Below are 22,648 nucleotides of genomic sequence, written 5' to 3'. Positions count from 1 at the left end.
AACCCTCTGCACATACAGTACAGCAGACAGATCTACTGGCTCACAGACTACATTCATTAGAGACACGCTGAGGCCTCATCTGTATCCCCACAATGCCACGATGTTAATCCTTACAATGTCCCTCTCATTCTTATGATGGGCTTTCTGGGATGCTGAGGAAGCCCAGGTCTCCGAGCTTTAGGCTCTGTGTGTGAGTGTGAGTGAGTGTATCGTGTCCAAAGGAACATATGCCAGACCATCTGTCTCCGATGGTAGGAAACGCTTTGTTACCGATTAATAATAATAATACAGCACACTGAAGAATATAAACACACGTGTATGTGTGTGTGTGAGCACAAGAATAGGCAGGTCCAATTATATTTATTTTAAGTACAGTAGCCAGAAGGTGCACTTGAAACATAATTTATTTCGCAATTTTAAAATAATTTGCCACAAATTTCAGCTTAAAATACAGCAAATATGAATCCCAAATGTATCATGTATTGCTCATTTCACCATTTAAATAAATATAATGGTACATGGGCAAGAAAATGTTGATTTTAATGGAGGAACGTGTCTCTCAGTGCAACAATGTGGCTCACTGATGTGTTTTTAATAATGTTTGGACAACAACAAAGGTCTGAGGCACAGAGGAATACACTATTTTAGTCGGGTCAATTCATTGTAGATTTATTTTTTAAGGGAACATATCACCAGATTCCTCCTATGAAGTGTAAATATGAAGTGAACATCAACTATAAATATTTAATGTTAATGATAACGTTCCTCTCCTTACTGCAGAAAGTACACAACACAATCCTCCTAACCCGAGTTAGACTGCAACCCCGTCACAGCACAGGGTAGATTCTTCGAGTGTTGGCCGAGCACTGACTGTGTGTGATGATTTATTGATTTCTCCCTCGCTGAGGCAAGTGTTATATATTTTTGAAATATTTGGCCAAACACCTCACACATTCCATTTAGGAAACAGCACCAGACTGACATCAGTCCCCGAGGCTACTAATGAGCTGGACCTAAACCACAGATGCCACCTGTAAATATCAAACACTTCAGTTGAGGTTTAGAGACTGAACTCATTTCTCTCCAAGATGTTTTTAACGAAAACCAAGAGGCACCAGAGCATGAAAAACTAATAAACAAACAATGCTGGACGTGTTATAGCAAATAAATGACCCCCACAGTTCTCTGTTGGATCCACGTCGAAGATGTTGTCATGCTCTCTGTGTAAGCCAAAGACTCTGTGAAGGAGAGAGAGACCAAGATCACGACCAATATTTGTCATTTGAATGTTCACTGACAAAATTGTCCGAGAGGTTGATCTGGGCTGGCTGTAAAGATGTTATTGTAAAAAGAGGGCACATCTTTTTTGTAGTTTGAATCACACTCTGGGGTCAGACTTGCATGAACAGTAAGATCCACAAGTGTTTATCACAATTGCACGCTTTAAAAGCACATATCTGTGTTTTTGACCCTATTGCTTACATTCTCCTGCTTAATCTCCACAAGCAAATTAACAATGTGGTAATTTATTGTCAAAGACATTGTGGTGTGAATCCAGTTTGTATCTTTTTCTATACATGTGTTGAAATGGGTTGAGTAATTTCAGCTTATTTAAAGTTTGTCCAGCAGAAAAAAAGGATACCAGTGAAGATTGCTGGTTATATTTGACAACTCTTAACTACATGTTCATGCCATATGCAACCAAACAAACTGTTTACAGTATTCACTGTCTGGGCATTCAATCGTGGGGTCTCTGAAGCCGCAGGCTATTATACAATTCAAGATATGAAGCTTTTCTGTGTCCAGTGAAACTGGAGTTTATTCAAAATATGAAGCAAAGCTGAAGAAAATAAATGAAAAAAACAATATTCAGTGATGGATTATTTTGCTCAACCACTTTAGACATGCCTAAAAGTAGAGTTACATGTTTTTGGGGATAGAGTGGTGGTATGTGAAAACAAAATGGTAGAAAAACATGTTTATTATAAACTACAATAACAGAATAGACGTCACTAAGAGAAAGGTAAGCTTTCACTCTGTGATTCTTAAACTGTGTAATGTACCTCAACAGTGTCACTGAATGATGCCCAACGACCTGCAGGATGGATGCTCTGTGTGTGTGTGTGTGTGTGTGTGTGTGTGTGTGTGTGTGTGTGTGTGTGTGTGTGTGTGTGTGTCATGGTCACTGCCACGGCTAGGTTTGCGTCCCACAGGCTCCAGCTGTGTTTCTTTCTGCTGAAATTAACTGCAAGTGGAGATAGCCCTGTAAAAAGCCTGCAACACAATGCTCAATGTGTATAAGGGGGGGGGGGGGTTGAATGTGTGTGTGTGTGTGTGTGTGTGTGTGTGTGTGTGTGTGTGTGTGTGTGTGTGTGTGTGTGTGTGTGTGTGTATGCGTGCGCACGCATGCACAGTCTGTTAAGTGAGCATGTCCTCCATGTGGAAAAATTATCCAAATGCCCTTTTTTTTCTTTTTGTGAGCTTCAGACCACTAATCACAAAATGTCCCACAAGCAGCAATTGCACAATGTACACACGCCACAAAACCTTTATAGAAAATGACAGAACATCAGATATACATGTTAAGAAAATGTGTGTACTTTATGGAAATTACCAGAAAAAAAGGAGCGGAAGGAGACGAGAAGAAAAAGCTGTAAAAATGTTGATGTATACACTGTCGTGGTCATTTCTTTTAACTGCAGCCAACGAGTATGTATGGTTGCTTTCTCTTTAGTTTTGTGAAAACAAGCTTGTCCCTGATGCAAACTACCGATCAGGCTTTTCTGAGCTTCATGAGTGGAGTGATGCAGTGTGCAAACTCTTGTCTCCTGTGTCTTCAGGCCAGTGCAGGCATCATTCTGGTGATGTACTGAGCCTTGTTGTAGCCTGCAATCAAATTAACGCTTCATCATCCCTTTCTATAATTGCCCGAGCACATCTCAAGTAATTTGATTTCAATTTATTTGACTAATTTAATTGTGCCCGAGAACTAAAACAAATCAATGACATTGCAAATTAAGCTACTTCACTTGAGCATGAAAGGCATCCCGCACAACGATTAGCTGGTAAGTAGGTTGTAGGTTATTGTAATTGCTGCTAATTTCAAGCCTTTTTTTTGCACGTCAAAGATGATTTAATAATGCATTTATAAATGTATTGCCGTTGATTCCCTTACAGGATCACAAGAGGTTTGAACAAATCTCAGTATGGAATGAGCAGAGGGCATACAGATTTGTATAATTATTTGTGTTGCTAGCTATCATTTCTATCCCTTATAACAACTTTGTATGCAAGAAAATTATCTGCTGAAACCTGGGAGCCTGGCCACACTGCTACTGTACAACAAAGTCTGATGGAGCTGGAAACAAGAATTGTCAGATGATACGTATGCAAGTCAACAGTTTGGCCATTTATCTAAACCATCCAAGGTTGGTTACACTCACTCATTGCAAAAAAAAACTAGGAGCAAGCACAAATGTGACAAATACCGCAGGTCAGAGTCAATCCAGGAGGTCATTGTTTTAAACCTGTATGGTTGTCTGACCCCTCATCGTTCTGGCCCTGTTGGACTTCTTTTTAGAATAGAACTTGGTGACTCTAATGTTATTACTACTGATTATAACTTTGTTTAACTACAAAATAAGAAGTCTCCAATCCACCTGATTGACAAAGCCATGAACATGCAAACTCTGCACAAGCTGGAGCCCACGGGTCAGTCCGGATGGGGTCGGGACTGATGCAGCACCATGTATTTGCCTTCAGCAACGGATCTAAGACGAAGGGCACACAATGACCTCTGTTTCACAATAAACAAGGTGATCAGAAGTGACATTTTAACTGGAACCACACGTTCCCAACCCTGGATGCTTAACATTGTGTTTTAATATAGCACGTTTCTGGGCTGCACTGAGCAGGTCCAGTGGCAAACACAAGGGCTGTCAGTCACACAGTGGTTGAATAAAATGAGCGGATATTAATGCCAAAGCCAATAGGCAGGGCAGCGGTAAAGCAGGGGGAAAAACTGGTTTAAAGGAGTCTCCAAACCTAACTTAGCACAATAAATCAAGTGTGGTCAAAACATGAGACAAATCATGCAGTTTCCACCATGTGTTACCTTTTTGTCTCTTAAAAGAGCAACTCAGCACTGTGGTTTTCAAGACAGAATAAAAAATGCTGAAAATCAGATACAACATATATGTTTAAAGTGTGTATGTGTGTGTGTGTGTGTGTGTGTGTGTGTGTGTGTGTGTGTGTGTGTGTGTGTGTGTGTGTGTGTGTGTGTGTGTGTGTGCGTGTGCGTGTGTGTGTGTGTGTGTGTGTGTGTGTGTGTGTGTGGGGACTGTCTGTTTGGAAGGGAGCAGTAGCACTGAATCTCTCTGTTTGTTGCATTGCATTGGTTTAATGCACAATCATAACTCAACGTGATCTTGAATTTGGGCAGATGTGAATAGATGTTTGGTGGGCCTGAGTGAGCACAGTCAGAGTTCCCATGCCTCATGACACTCTGCGGTAGAGTTAACAAATCACTCTATGTGACTGAAATGCTGTTGTTTTGTTTGTTTTTGTTGAGGGCAGTGAACTAAATGTGTATTTGAATGTGAATCCAGTCACAGGTGAGTGTAAAGAGCAGAATATAAGAGTGAACATCCTCTAATGTCACTACAGGCCTGACCTTTCTCTGATGCCAACTGCTTCTCCTTAGGACCTTCCTGTTTAATGCATCACATGAGCACACAATTGCAAATTTCACTATAATGACTGCTCTATGTTTGCCAGGCACCGCTGCCAGTCAAAATATTTCTGGAACACATAGGCAGCGGTGGGATACAGATTTTCTGTCATTTGCAGGAATAAACATTTTAATCAATCAATAACAGAAAGTAACTTTTTTCCTTGCTTGGGCGTCCGTGACAGACTGAAAAGAAATTGTGGAAAAGGTAAAGCAGGTCACTTTTTTCCTGTTTAGAGAACAAGGAATGAAAGAGCAGGGCGGGAGTAGAGGAAGTAGAACAGACAGAGAAAGTGACGTGCAGCCAAAAAAAACGAGGATTTTTTTAAAACTTGGAAACTCAAAACAATTGCAGCAACAACCTGCAGCAGAAGGTGAGGGAAAACAAGATTTTAAGCAACAAAAGAGGTCTGTGTGGAGGGAGAGAGTAGCTTGTTAGCGTGAGAGTGACCTTTCCCCACAGGTGTTGAGATGTTTCTTCACTCCTCTGCTGTCTTTGAGAAAATATCACTTCACTCTCTTCACTCCAGTGATCAACACTAAGCCTCAATATCTGCCAAAATGTTATCGCTAATTTTTGGCCTTATGAGCAGGCTATGATGGATCGACTGTACACCTCTTACACGCACGCACGCACACACACACACACACACACACACACACACACAACACACACACACACACACACACACACACACACACACACACACCTACACACACACACGTACAAAGAGCAGTTTGGATGGTTGCCCCTGCAAAAAAAATGTTCAATGAAACAAGTTGATCTAACCTCAACCTACATTAAATAATTTGCTGGCCAGTGACATTAACATATCATCACCTTATGAAGTTAATAGGGCGTTGGTGTTATTTGCAATTACACAGCGAGCAAACATGGAACAACATTACTATTTACGTTGAGTTTGAGTTGTGTTTCTGTCCACCTGAGGGGTGTACTACAAAGAAAGTTCAACATAGCTGGCTTTCCTTTCTTTGGCTGGCTCGACAAAACCGGAAAATCCAACTCTAGAAGGGCTGACACTGTCATTTTTTTGGCCATATTAAATTAAATTGTATTGATTGATTGAACATTATCTGTGATAAATACCAATCGTCAAATACAGTTTCTAATCTGTGTGCTATACTAGCTGCAATACCAGTGGTGTAAAATGGACTTCAGCAAATCATGACCAAGCATAACGACATGTGGGGCATGGGCCACAATAAGTATCACAAATTATACTCCTTCTAAGTCATAACTCTGACAAATCTGAAAACACAGAAATCCTACTTTAGATTCAATGAGAATATATATCCCTGAAGCAAATTAATGTCCAAATATGTGCAACAACTTTTTTTTGAACATTGCTAGAAACCATCAGCCACCACCAGTTATAATAATTCTCTTTACAACCACTTCATCACACTTTATTCATCTCTTTGAGGTGAAACTCCTCTCCACAGGCTGTGAATAATACTCATCTTTGAGGAAAGAATACACACACCGTATCCACTTCAATAATATGTAAATGATCCGATGTAAACACATAAATAGCATCAAGATAAGATATAAAGTCCTTTCTTAGCAGCATTACCGAGTGACTTTGTTGATCAGGGATTTCGCTTCATGTCATCTGGCGCTTGCTTTGTTTACACACTCACACACACATCATGCAGCATTTAACAGCAATGCAGTTTTTGTCTCCGCAAGGATTGAAAGCAACTCAAAAACGCTGTTATCAAGACTCCACACATCATCTCTTACATTTTTAGAAAGACATCATATTGCACTACGAATTATCTCTCACTTGAAACAGCATAACATACATACAGTAATGATGACTTCACATGTCTGAACGAACTTGCTGCACTCTCAAATACAGTACAAGATAAATAATGGAGATGTGGGAATTTACATACAGAAAAGGACTATACATCATCAGTTGGCCCACAAGTTTTATATCTCCGCCTCTCCTCTAAACTGTTGGCACAGAGGTTATCGGAATAGTCAGCATAATAGAGGCTCAAGGACCCAAAGTTTAATCTTCTCTGTGATCATAAACATATATCTCAATGCACATTTTTTTTACGAGAATACATTTAATATCTTAATCTTCACTCCCTTGGTTGGCTGCATTAATCAAAGAAGTCTTTCTTGAAAGAACAAGTTACATAATGCCTGAAAAACATGGCACACAGTGCATCTTTTTCACCTTGGACTTAAAGGATATGGTACGTTTTTTGTTGTTGTTTATCTACAGTAAATACACTACTCACACATCCATATAGAGCTGTTGAAATAGTTACTTGTTGCTGTAAACATTCCTTGTGTAACTGTACCTGCTCTTTTAATGTATGTATGGCTCGGGGTCAGACCAACGGTGCCGACCCTAGAGCCGTTACGTTGGTAACAATTTGAACATATCCCTTAAGACCTTTCGTCTTTGAATTTGGCACATTTCAGAGCATTGTCATCATCACTCCTCTGTTTACCTCCACAATAATAACTGACATTGTTAACAAACAATATCATAAGCTACATTATCACCATTATTTAGGACACAATTAAACAATATCTTCCTTTTACAGAAGATGCAGCAACTCACAGCTGTACAGACGATATGCTTTAGCTGCACTGTCACATGATGCCCAAATTAGAGAGATTATCCAAATGTTAAAAATGTATTTAGGGCAACAGTGACAATTTTAAATAAAATTAGCATAATGGCATTTCCATCCTCTTCTTTACACTTCATTAACTCAGCATTGGTAATCATTGACAAGCATTTACAGTGCACTTTTTACCCTGTACACATGCATTGTTTATTTTTCTTTGTACATTGTCCAATGAGCTCCTTTATCCGCTAATTGGCAGTGTTGAGTCAGTTTGTAATTGGTCAGTCCATCAGCTCCAGGTTGGGTATCCATTTCCACTGGGATGAAACATGAAAGCGTCAAAAAGAACAGGAGGCTGAACACAAGCACAACTGAACTCAAGTGCTGTTGTCTTTGTCAGTTCCTCTCAATCATCCAGGTAATACAACGCTTACTTGAAATTAAACTATGGCTAGTTGCAAGGCAAGGGCTCTGCTGAGGGTTTAGCGCAAAGCTAACTGTGGCTAAAGGGCTTCAGAGTTGATTTAGAGATCATGTTATGATGAGTTGAAAGAAAACAAAACTGAAATTGGAAAAATAAAGAAGACAGAAACTGTGGGAACAGAAATAAAATATGCAGACGCTAAAACGTGTGTGTGTGTGTGTGTGTGTGTGTGTGTGTGTGTGTGTGTGTGTGTGTGTGTGTGTGTGTGTGTGTGTGTGTGTGTGTGTGTGTGTGCTCTCAACTGGCATTTTTGCAACATGACAATCATCTTTTGTGCCCTGAGCCTACACAGAAGCCAGACAGGATGCACTACAGAGAGAGACAGAACGTATGCTCCTCTGGCTACATTGTCTTTCACACATTTCACAAAGGAGCTAAAAAAGGATTTTAATCTACAATCTTTGTCTTTACATTCAGCATTTTTAGTGATTTTACTTTCAGACGTTCAGAACTTCCTTGGTCTGACCCTAGAGGGAGCTACAACTGTTTTTCACTGACAAAATGACATACAAAATTTCTAATGACACAAAACTGACAAATGACAGATGGCATCAGTGAACTGAGAGACCTCATCTGCAACATCGTCCTGCATGTCTCAATCCTGTCACGTGCATGTCAAACGAAAAACATGTTCAAGATGTTTGTTCTTTTGATTGAGGTATTGATCTCTGAGCATGCTGATTCACCTACACACACTCGTTATTAACAGTCATGCTGGCAACATTCATGAAACAGCTGAAGAGATAACAGCACAAACTATTTCCTTTCCCCGAAACCAAATGTGTCAATGTGTTCGGTTCTCATTTGGGACACTGATCCTTGCTTTATGACGTCTCCTTAATGATTAGCAAGCTCTCATCTCACACAATGGCACATACACACCGGATACATGTACATACTACAAGGGTAACAAGCACAGGCCTAGGGTGCCTGCGTTTGCTTATGTTCCCAGTGAGCTGAGGCCACAGAGAATATTGTCTGGTTAGGTCGACTCCAAATCTACGTCTGCCAGAATCTGTGTGCAGGAACACATTGCCACTAGCCACTGGTGTCTGTATATATACACATGTGTGTGCACGTTGCTAGTGTCTGTTTGTATGTATGACAAAACCCTGGGCACGGTTTACAGTTGTAAAGTGTGTGTGTGTGTGTGTGTATGTGTGTGTGTGTGTGTGTGTGTGTGTGTGTGTGTGTGTGTGTGTGTGTGTGTGTGTGTGTGTGTGTGTGTGTGTGTGTGTGTGTGGGTGTGGGTGTGGGAGTGTGACCTACAGCTGTGATGTGGATCACTAGTATCCACTGCTATGAATGGATGGATAAATCATCCAAGGTGCTCTCTGTTAGCCGTTTGATATTGAAGCCAAATGCATGTGAACAGAGCATAGAACTGAGTGGTCCCACATCAGGCCTAATTTGCCAGTATTCAAAGCGGCTTTACCCCGACCACCTGACATAAATGCAATCATTCAGCAAGACCTGAGAACATTGGTTCTCCCAGGAGGCTGGGAGTGTTCCTCCTTCCATAATCCAGGGCTGCTGTACAGACCTAAGACTAGCCTGCCAACGCGTCAGCAGATTGACATAGTGACAGGGACTGCCCTGAAAACAATGAGGCTTAAATATCCAGTCTAATCAAAGGTAAGCCTGCTGAATCAGCCATACGACGGAGATGTGACTCATGCAAACAACAGATGTGATGGAATGAGAGAAACGGTGAAAAGAGAAATTGGAAGAAAAAAAATCGTGATTCTTTTGGTTTGGATAGCTGTTGGAGAGTGAAATATATTCCCTCTTGTCCATGTGACTGCTGTCTATGTGTATGTTCTGTTGTGTTTGTGTAAGCCAGCTCCTGTTCTCGAGGTGGTACATCGTAAGCCCCAGCAGGGAGAGAGTGAATGCTGTGGATCACTTCCTCCTCTTTTTGCTGTCCACTTGTCTTAGAACCTGGTGCTCTCATGTTTCAGCATGCGGATGTTGGTAAGTGTCCCGCTGCCCCTGTGGTTGTACCCATAAGCCTGGCGCTGCCCCTCCAGTCACCGAGCGCTGCTGCCTGCCGAAGACACGCTGCTGCTAGGACTGGAGCTGCCTGAGCCCCGGTCTTCAAACACACTGATCTCGAGCTGAGGACACGGAGAATGTCAAGGATCATCATGACAGAGAGAGTATACAAATACAGGGTTAAGAAAGTGCTGGCATATACTGTCTGGATCCTGTCATATCCCAACCCTCTGCTCACTCATAAGCTCAAAGCTCGAGCAGACTACAATACTTTCAAACCAACAAGTTGCTGTACTACTCACACTTCATTTTTCATCCCAGAGTAGTGTCATGTGAATCTGAGGGTGTGCAATTTAAACAACTGAGATTTACTATTGAGACTTTCCTACTTGAAGAGATCAGTGACTGGCGCAATAAATAAAAGCGAAACACACAAGAAGTCACTATGTCTGCTGCTGCTCCTTGCCTGCCTCTGCGTCACAGATTTCCGCTCATCTGTCTCAGTCTTGTCTCCAGGGTGCTGCGAACACAATTTATTTGCTTGAAAAGGGCTGTCAAAGTTGGAATAGCTCATTATAAGATATAATGTGGTGAAGATATCTCAATAGCACTCAAACTAGATGTGCGGATTTCCGATCTCATTGTGCCTAAAAAGTGAGACGCATGCTTTTTCTGTTCTTCGGGAGAATAAGGTCTCTGACTAGTTTTCACAAACAGAGACCGTATTGTATAGGGTTGTATTGACTAATATGTGTCGGTAAGAGGTTGGCCCTGTGACTTGGAGCTTGTTCTTTGCGCCAGATCATTTGTGATGGTCTACTGGACACATTCTCGCTCTCTCTCTCTCTCTCTCTCTCTCTCTCTCTCTCTCTCTCTCTCTCTCTCTCGCCTTTTAACTACATGAGGAACTGTGCTGGGATCACTCCGACTGACAAGAAGAGACACATATCTGGCCTCTTCTGGTTAGAAACATTTGAAAAGATTGTAATAGAGCATCTTATTTTGAAATTAGAAAACAGAACAAGATGGCCTGAGGAAACAAAGCACAACATCACAAGTGCATACACACCTTCATCTGCTATTATATTACATCACCTGTTTCCTTTTCACCTTTTCTTATCAAAGGACATTTGACGGAGCATGCATGAATTCCTCCTGGGAATGACAGTGGGCCATTGAACCGCTCCTCTGCAGCAGCTGGAGTTTAAGTGCTGGATTCAAGGGTACCTTGATGGTAATTTATGAGGAAGATGTTATATTAATGTATCTGCCCAGATGTTTCTAGCAGTGCCAGTGGTTCTAACTGGTGACCTTCCACCCATGAAGCCTGGTTTCTGCAGCCTCTAAACTATGGTTACCTCCTCTCAGTCTTTTATATGGCTTACTGCCCTTTATCCTTTATCAGAATCTGAATCAGAATCAGAAACCGTTTATTGCCAGGAATGTTTGCACAAATGAGGAATTCAGTTAGGCGGAAGGTGTGTTACACACTTAAAGCAGCAGATGAGTGAAGGATACAACCCTCATTCCTCTCTCTGTGGGGTCTGTTAACAGCAGACCTCTCGGAGCGTAGATCTTCTCATTCTGCTCCTGAATGTAGCCGGATATCTTCTTCAGCACCTGGAGTAACACATTGTTGCCGGGAGGTTAGAAAAGGTCAAAGGTACAATTGGAGATAATCCAGATTTGAGAAGAACCATTGGAGGCATAATGAAAACCTAAAAACACAAGCAGAACATGTGATCTAGCAGAAAATAATCTGAAAAGACATTCCAACCTGGGATCCATTACCTTCAAATTGCTTTACATAGTGCACTCGATGTTACATGTAATAACCGCGTGGCTAAAAGAGGCTGAACAAAGACAAAGCTGCAGCAACTCTAACCTCTTGTGTTGTCATGGGTGGAAAAATGGAAGAAATTAGTTTGACATTTTTCTGTGCAGAGTAATCCTACGCCATTCGATACCGACTCTCTCGAGTCATTGCCCATCTTTATTTTTCCTGAACACTATAATCTAAACTCAAAGTAATTTCATTATGCTCTAAGCACGGCAGTTATTTTTATACATAGTTCCAATCCACTCATGTCAAGCAAGGCTGCATGAATTGAATTACTAAAATTGACGAGCATGAGCTTTTCTCTTTCTGAAGTTTTCCATTTGGAAGCTTTAGTTCCTAATTCCAAAGATGGCTCTCTCAGGCTAAATGTCATGCCTTGGTTAACTGTCGGGCCAATTTGGAAACAATCTAAAATTCCAGGTGTACAGTTTATTTGGACTACATTGGCACTGGAATTATTTCTCAGTTTTTCAAGTGAGTATTGCATAAATGTGCTAAAAACCACAAAGCAGCAGCGGAGTGAATCTAAGCACCAAATTCAGGCAATGCCTTGGCACACAAATTCAAACAAGCATGCCTGTATACATCCTCCCACTCATTAGCAATGCACTCTAGTTTGCCCTGAAAACTAGAAGAGTGTGCAAGCACTGTGATGTTGTCCCAGGCTGCTGTCTGATGCCCGGTGATGCTAAAGGGACAGATATTTGCTAAAGCGTCATCATTTGAGCAGCTTATTCAGCCTAAGCCATGCTTCTGTGGACACCAACAATGCTGATGTGCCATGCCTCTGCCTGACCATGTCAATCAGCTAAACCACGCTTCACAGAGCCTCGTGTGCACGGAGAGAGCTGTCACCACTTCTAGAAAGGAGGTGCAATCTTTAGTCTGTCTCTACTAAAACAACACACATTTGTATCACTTAAAGATTCTACTGTATATTAAAGGGGGGGGAGGCTGTTTTAGCACATTTGTTTATAGTCAGCTTGTTAACTGTTGAGATATGGAAGCATGGCGAGTCCAGTTAAGCTAGAAACAAAGCAAACATTTAGCCATAGAGGCACCGCAAAGTCTGGCTAACTTAGTATTTTTTATTTTTCAAACCTGAATGATTGTCTGAGCACTTTTCTTTTGATCAATTCATTGTTAAAACTGGAATTATCCAAGTTACAAGATACAATTATCATTTGCAGGTTGCTGTATTTAGATGCAACACTTTTGTGTCTGATTTATTAAACATGGCAGATTTACTTCCCCTTTTGTAAGTTAACTAAAGGTCAGCGCAGCACACAGCCCTGAGAGATTAAAACAATAGAGACTGAGTAACACACTGAGCAGGGCTCCTCTGGGATGTCAAAGGCCTGTTACAGCTGCATGCACAGCTGCTAATATTGTGACCCCTTCTAGTGGAGACTAAACCACAGAAGAATACTTCTTTCTGTCTCCCACTCGACGAGGAAGCAGAAGAGCCTTTTCCAATGAAATGTCTGGATACTGTTATAATCAGGGAGCAAACAAGACATGGAATTCCTCAGTGAAAAGCCATAAGAAGCTATTATAAAGGCATCGGTTTGCGCCATTGAGCTACTTTAAATCAGTCAGATCTATGTCAAGTGTACCTAAGCAGAAAGCAATCAATATTCATCTTGGACCAATTACTGTATCTCAAAAACACAACACAAACTGTGTCTTTTGTTATAAACTCCATCAAAGAGAAGAACAAGAGACCCCATGCACACTAATGGGGTTATTGTGGTCCAGGGAAAAGGCCAATCCTTTCACTGCGAGCGAGCTCTTAGGGCAGCTCAATCCTCTTCAGCACAACAATATGACAGTTGTACTGCCATGTCTGTGACAGCCCTTCAGCGAAAGGTTTTGTGAGTGTGTGTATATCGCCTTAAAAGCAAAGGTGTCACAGTCTGTTTCACACACATGCCAACGAGTGTTTATTCCGCTGCTACAATGAAAGTTGTTTACGTCACCAAGTGCAATATAGAGCGAATTATGTGTATATACATGTGTCTGAGTGAGTTCCATATGTGCAGGCACATTCTTGTGAATAATAGAAGAACACAAAATAATAGACAGAGTGCATGAGGGAAGCTTTATGAATGCTTGTGCGCTCATGTATCTGTTCTGACTTGCTTGGCGCAATCAGTGTCCTTTGATAGGGTGAGATGTAAGCAACGAATCTGCACACTGATGCAGGCTTACTGGTGTGTGGCCTCTTTATCAGCAAACACACACACACGTACCTACACAAACAGCATCAACTTGGGTGGGTACATTTGATCATCGTCAGTCATCATTCAGCCAAGATGATCAAGTTCAACAAGTAAATAAACAGCTCTCTGGTTGGGTTGATTGCATCTGAGCGACTAAATGGAGCGGCACCCAGCTGACAGGGAGATGAAAGGAGCCTCAGACCCGGCCATTTGTGCATGGCTTCAACACAGCAGCAAGCCCTTTTGTGTTTCTCGGTCAAGCTCCCTGGCAGTATCCCTGTACTGCTTTGATAACATAAAAATGCTTACAAAATGCAACAAGACCAGGGAGATGAATGCTGTGGGTGACAGAGATCAGAACATAGAGTCATGCTGGGACTTCACGCTACACTAGTTTCATCTGAAAACTCTGGCAGGTACCCACACAGTCACAAGAGGATTAATCAAACTCCCTGTACGTGATTGTGATTGTCAGGTAGTGACAAGCTGCAACACAGCCACACAGAGTTTAAATCACCTGCCCTTTTTCTCAAGAAGGACACATTGGTTTTGCTGAAGGGAAATTCATGTCACAGATTGCGTGCTATGCCTTGCCCACCGGCATGCAGGTGTGGGCTTAAGATCTGGTGGTAAAAAAGCGAGTGGACGGACAGCTGGGGCGACATTGTGCAAGAGAGAATCAGATCATATCTTCTGTATTTTGGCTCTGCCGCTTATGTCAGTGGGTGTAAATAACTATGTGTTCTGACCTCAGAGAGCCATAGTCCATTAGAACACACAATTGAAGGTTTGTGTGTGCTCGAGGGAGCTGGCTTCCATAACAATGGGCAGTACATAAGTCTTGAGAATGGGCAGTGGCGTATATAATAACCAGCTGTACTGTTCAATAGTGGTTGAGCTTGACAATTCCCACAACGACGCACGCTAACAGGATCCAGATTCATTCAATTCTCTGGATTTCTTAAATATTTCTGTATTCAAATGATTCAATGTTTAAATATTTGTCATGGCAGCACAGGGGCCCTTGTGTCTGTAGTTTGCAAGTTCTCTCAGGGCCTGCGTGGGTTTCTTCTAGGTGTTGCTCACATGGACAATTGAAGTTACGGAAGGATTGGTAAATTGTGTCTGTGGGTGTGAATGTTTGTTTGTCTATATGTATTAGTTTTGAGAAAGACATGTCAATAATAAACATGCCCAGGGTGTGCTAGGGTAGACTCTATAGCCCCCTGCAGCACTCTGCGAACAACATAGTTTTTTCACCCCTTATGGCCTCTTAAATGATGACTAAGTTTTCTATAGAATTAGCTTTCTTCAAGAAGAAAACACTTGGTAACCATACAAAAACAAACAAAAATAGTTCACCATTGTGTTGTTTACCTTCTCATAGCGTGTCTCCATGCAGAGGAAGACGATATAAGCTGTTGCACAAGCCAGACATCCTTCCAGGTACGACTGACCTCCAATTTTTTCGGCCTCCACATAGTAAGAGTTGAGCGTCTTCACCGTCTCCTCGAGCAAGGTTCGCTCAATCTACTTACAAACACAAACAAAGATCCAGGTACAGATATGGAGGCATGCACACACCATAAGGACCGCGAGAGTGAAAAGTGTTCTGGCATAACTGTGGGAGCAAGCTGTTCAGCTATAAAACAGCCCGCCAAACTTACCAGCTGCATTCTGCTCAACCCAAAGCACTCCTACTTTGTCAAACCATTTATTAACACACCTCACTTAAAGACTAAGAAGAAACTTGAGGCTAAAATGGAAAATTACTCATATGTGTTACAGCAACGGGTAGTGGTTTGAGCATCTGACAGAGAATATATTTGATTTAAAATGTGTATTAATGGACCTCTGTGTTTCTCTCTGTGTTTATGTTTCTTTCTGGCTGTGTGTGTGTGTGGACTGGCTGCTTCAGATGCTAATTGCAAGACACATCTGCAATGATACCGCTACATAACATAATTTGCAGATGCTAATACAGCAAGGTAAAAAGAGCAAATAAACAGCCCATTCTCTTGCAGTTCCCGCAGTAGGAGAGTGGAAATAAAAGCATTAGGGCTTCTTTAGCTACACAAACTGAATATTTTTAATTAAGTTGTAATGCTTGAAAGACTGAGGGCATTTACCTATAAGTAACTTACTGTATTCAATATCCATCATTCACATGCGTTCTTTCATCCAGGCTGCATCATGGTGGTAATCCTAACACTGAGCCATCACTCTTCCTGTGTTGGAGTGTTTGTGCTGTGTCTGGTGAGTTGGGTATTACATTTGCCTGGATGTGTGTGTATTTGTGAGTGTGCGTTTGTATTTGTGCTCACCCTGTTGTCGAGGTCTGAGGGGAACTTGGTCTGAAAGCGGCAGACGGTTCCTTCGCTGTAGTCTCGCTGTACGAACACCTTTGTGACCAGCGATGCATTGAGCCTCAGCTCCTGAAGATTATGAAACTAAGCAGTTACAGAGGAAAAGCACACGTTAAATATGGTGTCCAATATACATTCGTATTCATGCATTCATAGAGTAGCAGGTCTCTTTGATATAGTGTTTCGTAGATGCAGTGCGATACCCTATAGTGCTTTATAGAGTCAATCATGCTTTTATCTCCTCGAAACTAGACTACTGCAATGCACTTTATTCTGGTATCAGCAGGCAAAACATTGGAAGACTACAATTGATACAGAACGCTGCTGCCAGGCTTTTAACTCGTACGAAGAGAAATGACCACATCACACCAATCTTTGCTGCCCTTCACTGGTTACCTGTGAGTTCTCGAATTGATTTTAAGATTTTACTGCTCATTTTAAAAGCCTTGAACAACCTGGCTCTTTCCTATATCTGTGATCTACTGTTTCTTTATGAGCCAGATAGCTGCCTGAGCTCTTCGGTGCAGGGCCTTATCAACAGTTCCAATTTCACGACTGGTCACTGAAGTTGACCGGGCCTTTGCTGTCCAGGCCCCTAACCTGTGAAACTCCCTTCCTGGTAATCTAAAGCAGGTTATGCAGAATCCTCTTTTAAATCTCTTCTGAAGACTCACCTTTATCAGGTGGCTTATCTTTACATCTGACAGATTTTATTTCATTTATTTGTTTGTATCTTATTTTAACTGTTTGATTGTGTCTCTTATTTGCTTTCAAGTTTATTGTAAAGAACTTTGTAACTTTGTTTTGGAATGGTGATGAATAAAGGTATTATTATTACTGCGGCTCCACACCAGATACAACAGATGAAAGATTCCTTATGGAAGATTCCAGTCTGACCTAAAGCTACTCACTATAAGTTATCAAATATTACCTGCTGGATCTGAGAACAAAGATCCCATCAGATCTGAGAACACAACAGAGGTGCTACCGGGCTACACGATAAGAGAATGGTACTGTAACAGAATCAACAGCAGTGCAGGCGTAGTTAGCACCCTCACTGCATCCCTCCAGCATCAATACGCTCAGTAATAATGAACACTTGGGAAGACACCCATTTAGAGCACTTTGGTGTTTTTGTGAGTGGTGTGGTTTACACCCGAACAGTTATTCCCCTGAGAAGAATACAGTAGCAGGCAAGCTGATCTAAATTACTCCCCTCAAGAGGATGGCAAGTAGAGATACAGTAGGAGAGTAAAGGGACGGAGAGAGGGAGGGGGAGAGGAAACATAGTGAGAAACAGAAAGAGAGGCACTTTATAATTTAAAAGCCTCTAAATATTAAATAGAAACAACATATTTGCTGTGTTCAACCTTATTTTATTCACATATAAGTATATGGATGGTTCGGCTAGCTTCTTCTGCAGTGTTAGAATTGAAAGCAAGCAGAGTCTCTGCATGTCTGAGCCCGAGAGAGTCATTTCCAAGTAAGAAGGCACAGTACAGTGCCAGCCTTTCATCTCTATACAGGGCATATCACTCACAACCAAGAATAGCCTACAAGCTGCTATTTTTGTCAGCCAAAATCACCTCACAGCCACTCGATCGTTCTGCCTGCCAGAGCTTTTAATATCCTTCTTTTTGTCTTCTCCATCTCTTTAACACTGCCCCTCCCCGGCTATCTTCGGGCCATCATGATGCACAACAAGTTACTCTTTTAATAGAAGCAACTATCAGCAGACGATCGAGAAATATTTATTTGAGTTAGAGTCAGCTGGCCGAGAGTTAGATTCATTATAACGGTTCTTTGTTCGTCACTGTGAGAATGTGTGTAGGTGACCGTATGTATGTACATTATATCACGGAAGTACGCATGTAAGCAATACCACAGGGAACAATATTCTTTAGTAGAGGTCGTGCATTCAAATTCTATTTGGGTAAGTTTCAATTTATTTACTTCTAACAGATATTAGCAATACAAAATAATCAAGTATCCAAATTAAAATTTGAGTTTGCTGCCCGATTTAAACCTCATATGTCCAGTTTTGTGGATTTACATGCTTTCAGGTTGGTTAAAAAAAATGGAGGGAAAATGGAGGAGAGGAAAAAGAGACAGAAAGGAGGAGTTAATTAAGAAAAGTAGGATGGAAATAGGAGATTAAAAGCATTGGAAGAAATAAATGAGAATATAAGGAAGTAACCAATGAAGGAAAGAGTAATAAGTATGGTAAGATAAGGACAGAAATAAGGAAAATGCAATGACAGGTAGAGGAAAGGTAAGGAGGAGGAAAGACAAATGAAAAAGTTAAAGGAAGAAAGAAATACAACAACAAGAAAGAAAAGAAAGGAAAGGAAGAAAGAAGAAAGGATGCCGGTGTTTTAGTTACTAGGAGTGCTGTTCAGAGGCATCGGAGTGTCACATGATCTGCAGTCAACCCAGTGGGGCATCACGGTGTGTTTTGGCTTGTTGTTGACCTACTGACCTCTGTCTTACATCTCTGTGCTACATGTAGCTCACAGCTGAGCAAAGCAAGCAGGAGTCATGTGTCTCTGTGGCAGCCAAACACTGAGTTATTTGTCCAAACATGCCCTGAGGACATCCACTCCGCTGGTTTTAGTGAACTTTCGGTCCAGTATATAAACTGATTGATCGAATGTGGACGTTGTCGGTCAACGTAAAAACTGATACATCTACAGACTGAGCTTGTATCCTCTTACAGGTTATTTACAACTTGAGTGCTCAAAGAGTTATCCTGCTTGGATAAACGAGGACTTCATCAAATATTTCTTTTGTCACGTGGTGTTGATGTTACTGGCAGAGTGGTCTTGTCTGTGTCCATTTTAGCCTTTAAGATAAATGTTTTCTGCTGGCAGAGCACTGATATTTACTTTCCTGCGTGGGTGATTGGGGTTCAAATCCAGTCTTTTACTGTGTCTAAATATAGTGCACAAGCAGACGGCAATATTAAAATGTCATACTGATCACACAAGACGTTATTAAGAAGCTCTGCATCATGCGGCACTGTCTGACTTCTGCTTCCACCCACACGCTTTACTTTTTCTTTGATTTTTGTTTGCACATTTATAGAACACAGTGAAAATGAGTTAAAGAGGAAGGACGTATCACCAGACTTATAAAAACCCATTGCATCAAGCAAACAAAACATAGAAATAAATGAACAAAACAGAAAAGTTAAACAATTATGCATTTCATATTTTATGAGTCCAAATAGTCTTTTGCTGACCAGAAAGATAATAGGTAAATAACCAAACTATCCTACTTCAATTATTACCAGAAGTAAAACATGACACATGATGCATCAATGACCCCTCATGACCAAAATAAAAAAGATGATACCAGTTTTGACACGTTTCCTTTGTCATTCCTACTCTGACATCCTCCCCTTATGTATTTCCTCCAGCCTGTATCTGTGTTTCTCTCATTGCCATGACATGTTTCTTGAGTCTAGACACTCCGACTTAAGGTACACATATAGCGCCAACACGGGTGAGTGCTGCCAGTAGGCAGACGGTGAAATGGGCACACACACACACACACACACACACACACACACACACACACACACACACACACACACACACACACACACACACACGATTACAGCATGCACAGTAAATACACTCAGAGTTTCAAAGCCCTTTCAGCATTTTTCTTACTTTCAGTCCTCTCTTTGCATCTCTTCATAGCTAGTTTTCTGCCATTGGAAGTAACATTTTTCATGTTCGCTGCCAAGCTGGGCTGGCCAGACGTCTATAAATCATTGAAGTTTAGACAGCGTTGACAAAACAGTCAAATTTCCATGACATCTACTTGGAAGATCAGTGTCTGTGAGGCCAAAGCTGGAAGAGGAAATCTCTTTTGGATAAAGGTGGAGCATTGTTCCAGTGGAGAGCTGAGCCTGTTCCAGTCCCTGAGATGATTACTGTGCTTCGACACATTATTCGTCAACTGTGTAACACTGGAGCCAGGGCTAGCCTGCAGACTGAGAGGAGGATCTGGCAGTAGTGGACTTAATGGATCCAGAGATCGTCGATGCAGCACAAACAGTCTGCAGAACGAGCTGAGTGTTACTCAGTCGCTTAGCGTATTAATTTGCTGACTTGGACAACAATAAATGTCATCGTTATAATATAATACGAGACGGAGAAAGAGAGAGATGAAGGAGGATAACGCAAACTCCATCACTCACGGTTACAAACTGCAGCAGCCTCTTTACATTTAATATGCCATAGATAATTGATGGGGCATGGACAAAAAGCCTGTCCTGGCTGCACACACACACACACATGTATTTTTGTGCATGTGGACTGTGTGTGTGTGTGATTGATGGAGCTTGGACAGGGATACTGACACACCACCAAAGGCGATCAGGGCCACTCTACCGATGACTTGCAGGCTCAGAAAGAAAGAGAAAACACAATCATGAATCATGCCCAGCTTACTGTCCTCTCTCTGCACCTTTAGCTGCCGCAACATAAAGCTTGAACTTCAACTCCCCCCCCCCCCTCTTATAAATTGGTTGCTTTCAGATGTATCCAAATACATATGAACACACACACTTAAACTCAGTGAGCTGTCTCCAACGTACCTTTAGTAAGATTAAAATATGATAACTAAGGCAGCTATGTCTTCAGCATTATGGTGACATCACCAAGGACACAAAGAGGGGGAGGAAAGTGCTGGCCTGAGAGCTACGAGGCATGAGGCTAAAAATACACCAGCAAACACTCTTGGTGCTGTTTGGAGTAGTTGTTCTATGTAACACTGCCTAAAAATTACCATTCCAGTCATGGACTTCTCTTCTGCTGCATTTTTGTGTTTTAAGTTGTCAATCATGTTGATTGCATTTAACACAGGCAAGAAGAGAGCTGAGTACAGAGAGCTGATTCCCTATGTGGCTCATTCAAGCTAAATTAAAAAGTATGACAGAGGGAAAGACAGAGGGAGAGACTATCCCTGTCCATGGTGCTGACTGTTCCATCATCAACATTAACATCATCATCACTCTCATCAGGCTCCCAGGCTTTGAGCCTATTCTGGATATTTTCTACATTAACGACATTGTTTTTTGTTTCTTACTAGAACATGCATGAAAAAGCACTATGTATGGTACAAAATAAAAATACAAAAACCTCTGAGAGATCTGCCTGTAATTACAGAGCTCATAAAGTGAGATGAAAGTAAGTGAAATTGAAGCTGGTGGATGAAAAACATTTCCACGCGTGAAGAAAACGTGCAGCACTCTGCAATACGACTTTAAATTCATAATAAGCCAGGTCCAATTGGCATATTAATCATTCACCACGATAAAATACCGACATTTGAGGCACAACAATAAAGACATTCAGTTTACAAGACTGCGTTTCTCAACCTGCATTTAGAAGAAGAAAAAAGAACAAACGGAGGTGCAAAAAGAAAAAGGCAGCGAAAGAGTTGGTTTCATACCTCTGTCGCCATATTGCAGTAAGAGAGTGCAGGATCAGTCCCGTGCTGAAAACGACAACCGTTTGCTCGTGCTGTATGGGACAACGCGACTATCGGGCTTTGGCAGGAAGACTGGAGGCACGAGCGCGCGCACATGTGCGTGACTGAGCACGCACCCTGCCAGTGATATCGCGGGATAGAGCAGGAGGGGGGGGGGGGGGGGGGGGGGGGGGGGGCGCTAATTACGTAAGATTTTTTATTAATGCACAAACTGAAACTAATTTGCTCTCAGATTCAGTCCTTGAGGTCAGGCTTTCAGAATGCAAATTCGTGATTTTCCATGTGTTCGCAGTCTATAGGCTCTAGTGTGTCTTTCTGCGGGCTATCAATAATGTCCATGACTATCAATAATTCAAATAAAGTGCCTTGGTTTCCATTTCTATTTGCAAAAAGTCCGAGCACAGAAACAACAACAACAACAACTTACATTTAATCACTCAAAGGCAAGATATGATGTAACATCCCTTAATGTTGAGCTTTATTCATACTATCTTTTGTGAGAGTAGAATCAAAACAAAGCTCTATGTTGCTATTACAGCTCTATAAGAAGTAGTGCTATACTGACACCCATGAGATTATTAATATATTACATCATTATTAAGTCACTGGGAAATTCTGAGTCCCAGGGAAACATCAGAGTGAATTTACTCTGAAGCATTAATCACTTGTTACTGCCAGCATGCAGTGAAGTTCAAATGTATTCAATTTGAGCCAATTTGATCAATGCTGTTTAGCCATCCATTAGTTTACTGCAGCAAACACCCTTTGGTTATGGTGCAAAGTGGTCATGCTGCCGTGACTCATCGTGTAGCCCATATGTGTAATGCACCGCTAAAAAGTGCCCATATTAAACATTCATCAGAGCCCACTTGGGTGTTCTATATTGCCATTTTT

The 22,648-nt window shown here is 41.5% G+C and overlaps 1 protein-coding gene across 1 annotated transcript; it reads right to left on the bottom strand.

Moving 5' to 3' along the window:
* Positions 1 to 9,859: 9,859 nt before the first annotated feature.
* Positions 9,860 to 21,751, bottom strand: golga7bb (golgin A7 family, member Bb; the record flags this gene model as incomplete). Its single annotated transcript, XM_079229254.1, has 5 exons — positions 21,716 to 21,751; positions 16,211 to 16,336; positions 15,264 to 15,416; positions 11,343 to 11,444; positions 9,860 to 9,946 (listed from the first exon to the last, which is right to left on the bottom strand). The coding sequence occupies exons 1-5, from the start codon at positions 21,725 to 21,727 to the stop codon at positions 9,860 to 9,862; spliced, it is 480 nt and encodes a 159-aa protein (XP_079085380.1). The 5' UTR covers positions 21,728 to 21,751.
* Positions 21,752 to 22,648: the final 897 nt, after the last annotated feature.

Source organism: Taurulus bubalis (genome assembly GCF_910589615.1).
Source record: "Taurulus bubalis genome assembly, chromosome: 14".
NCBI classification, from domain to species: Eukaryota; Metazoa; Chordata; class Actinopteri; order Perciformes; family Cottidae; genus Taurulus; species Taurulus bubalis.
The sequence above is the reverse complement of the archived record's forward strand: the minus strand, read 5'-3'. Positions and strand labels throughout refer to the sequence as shown.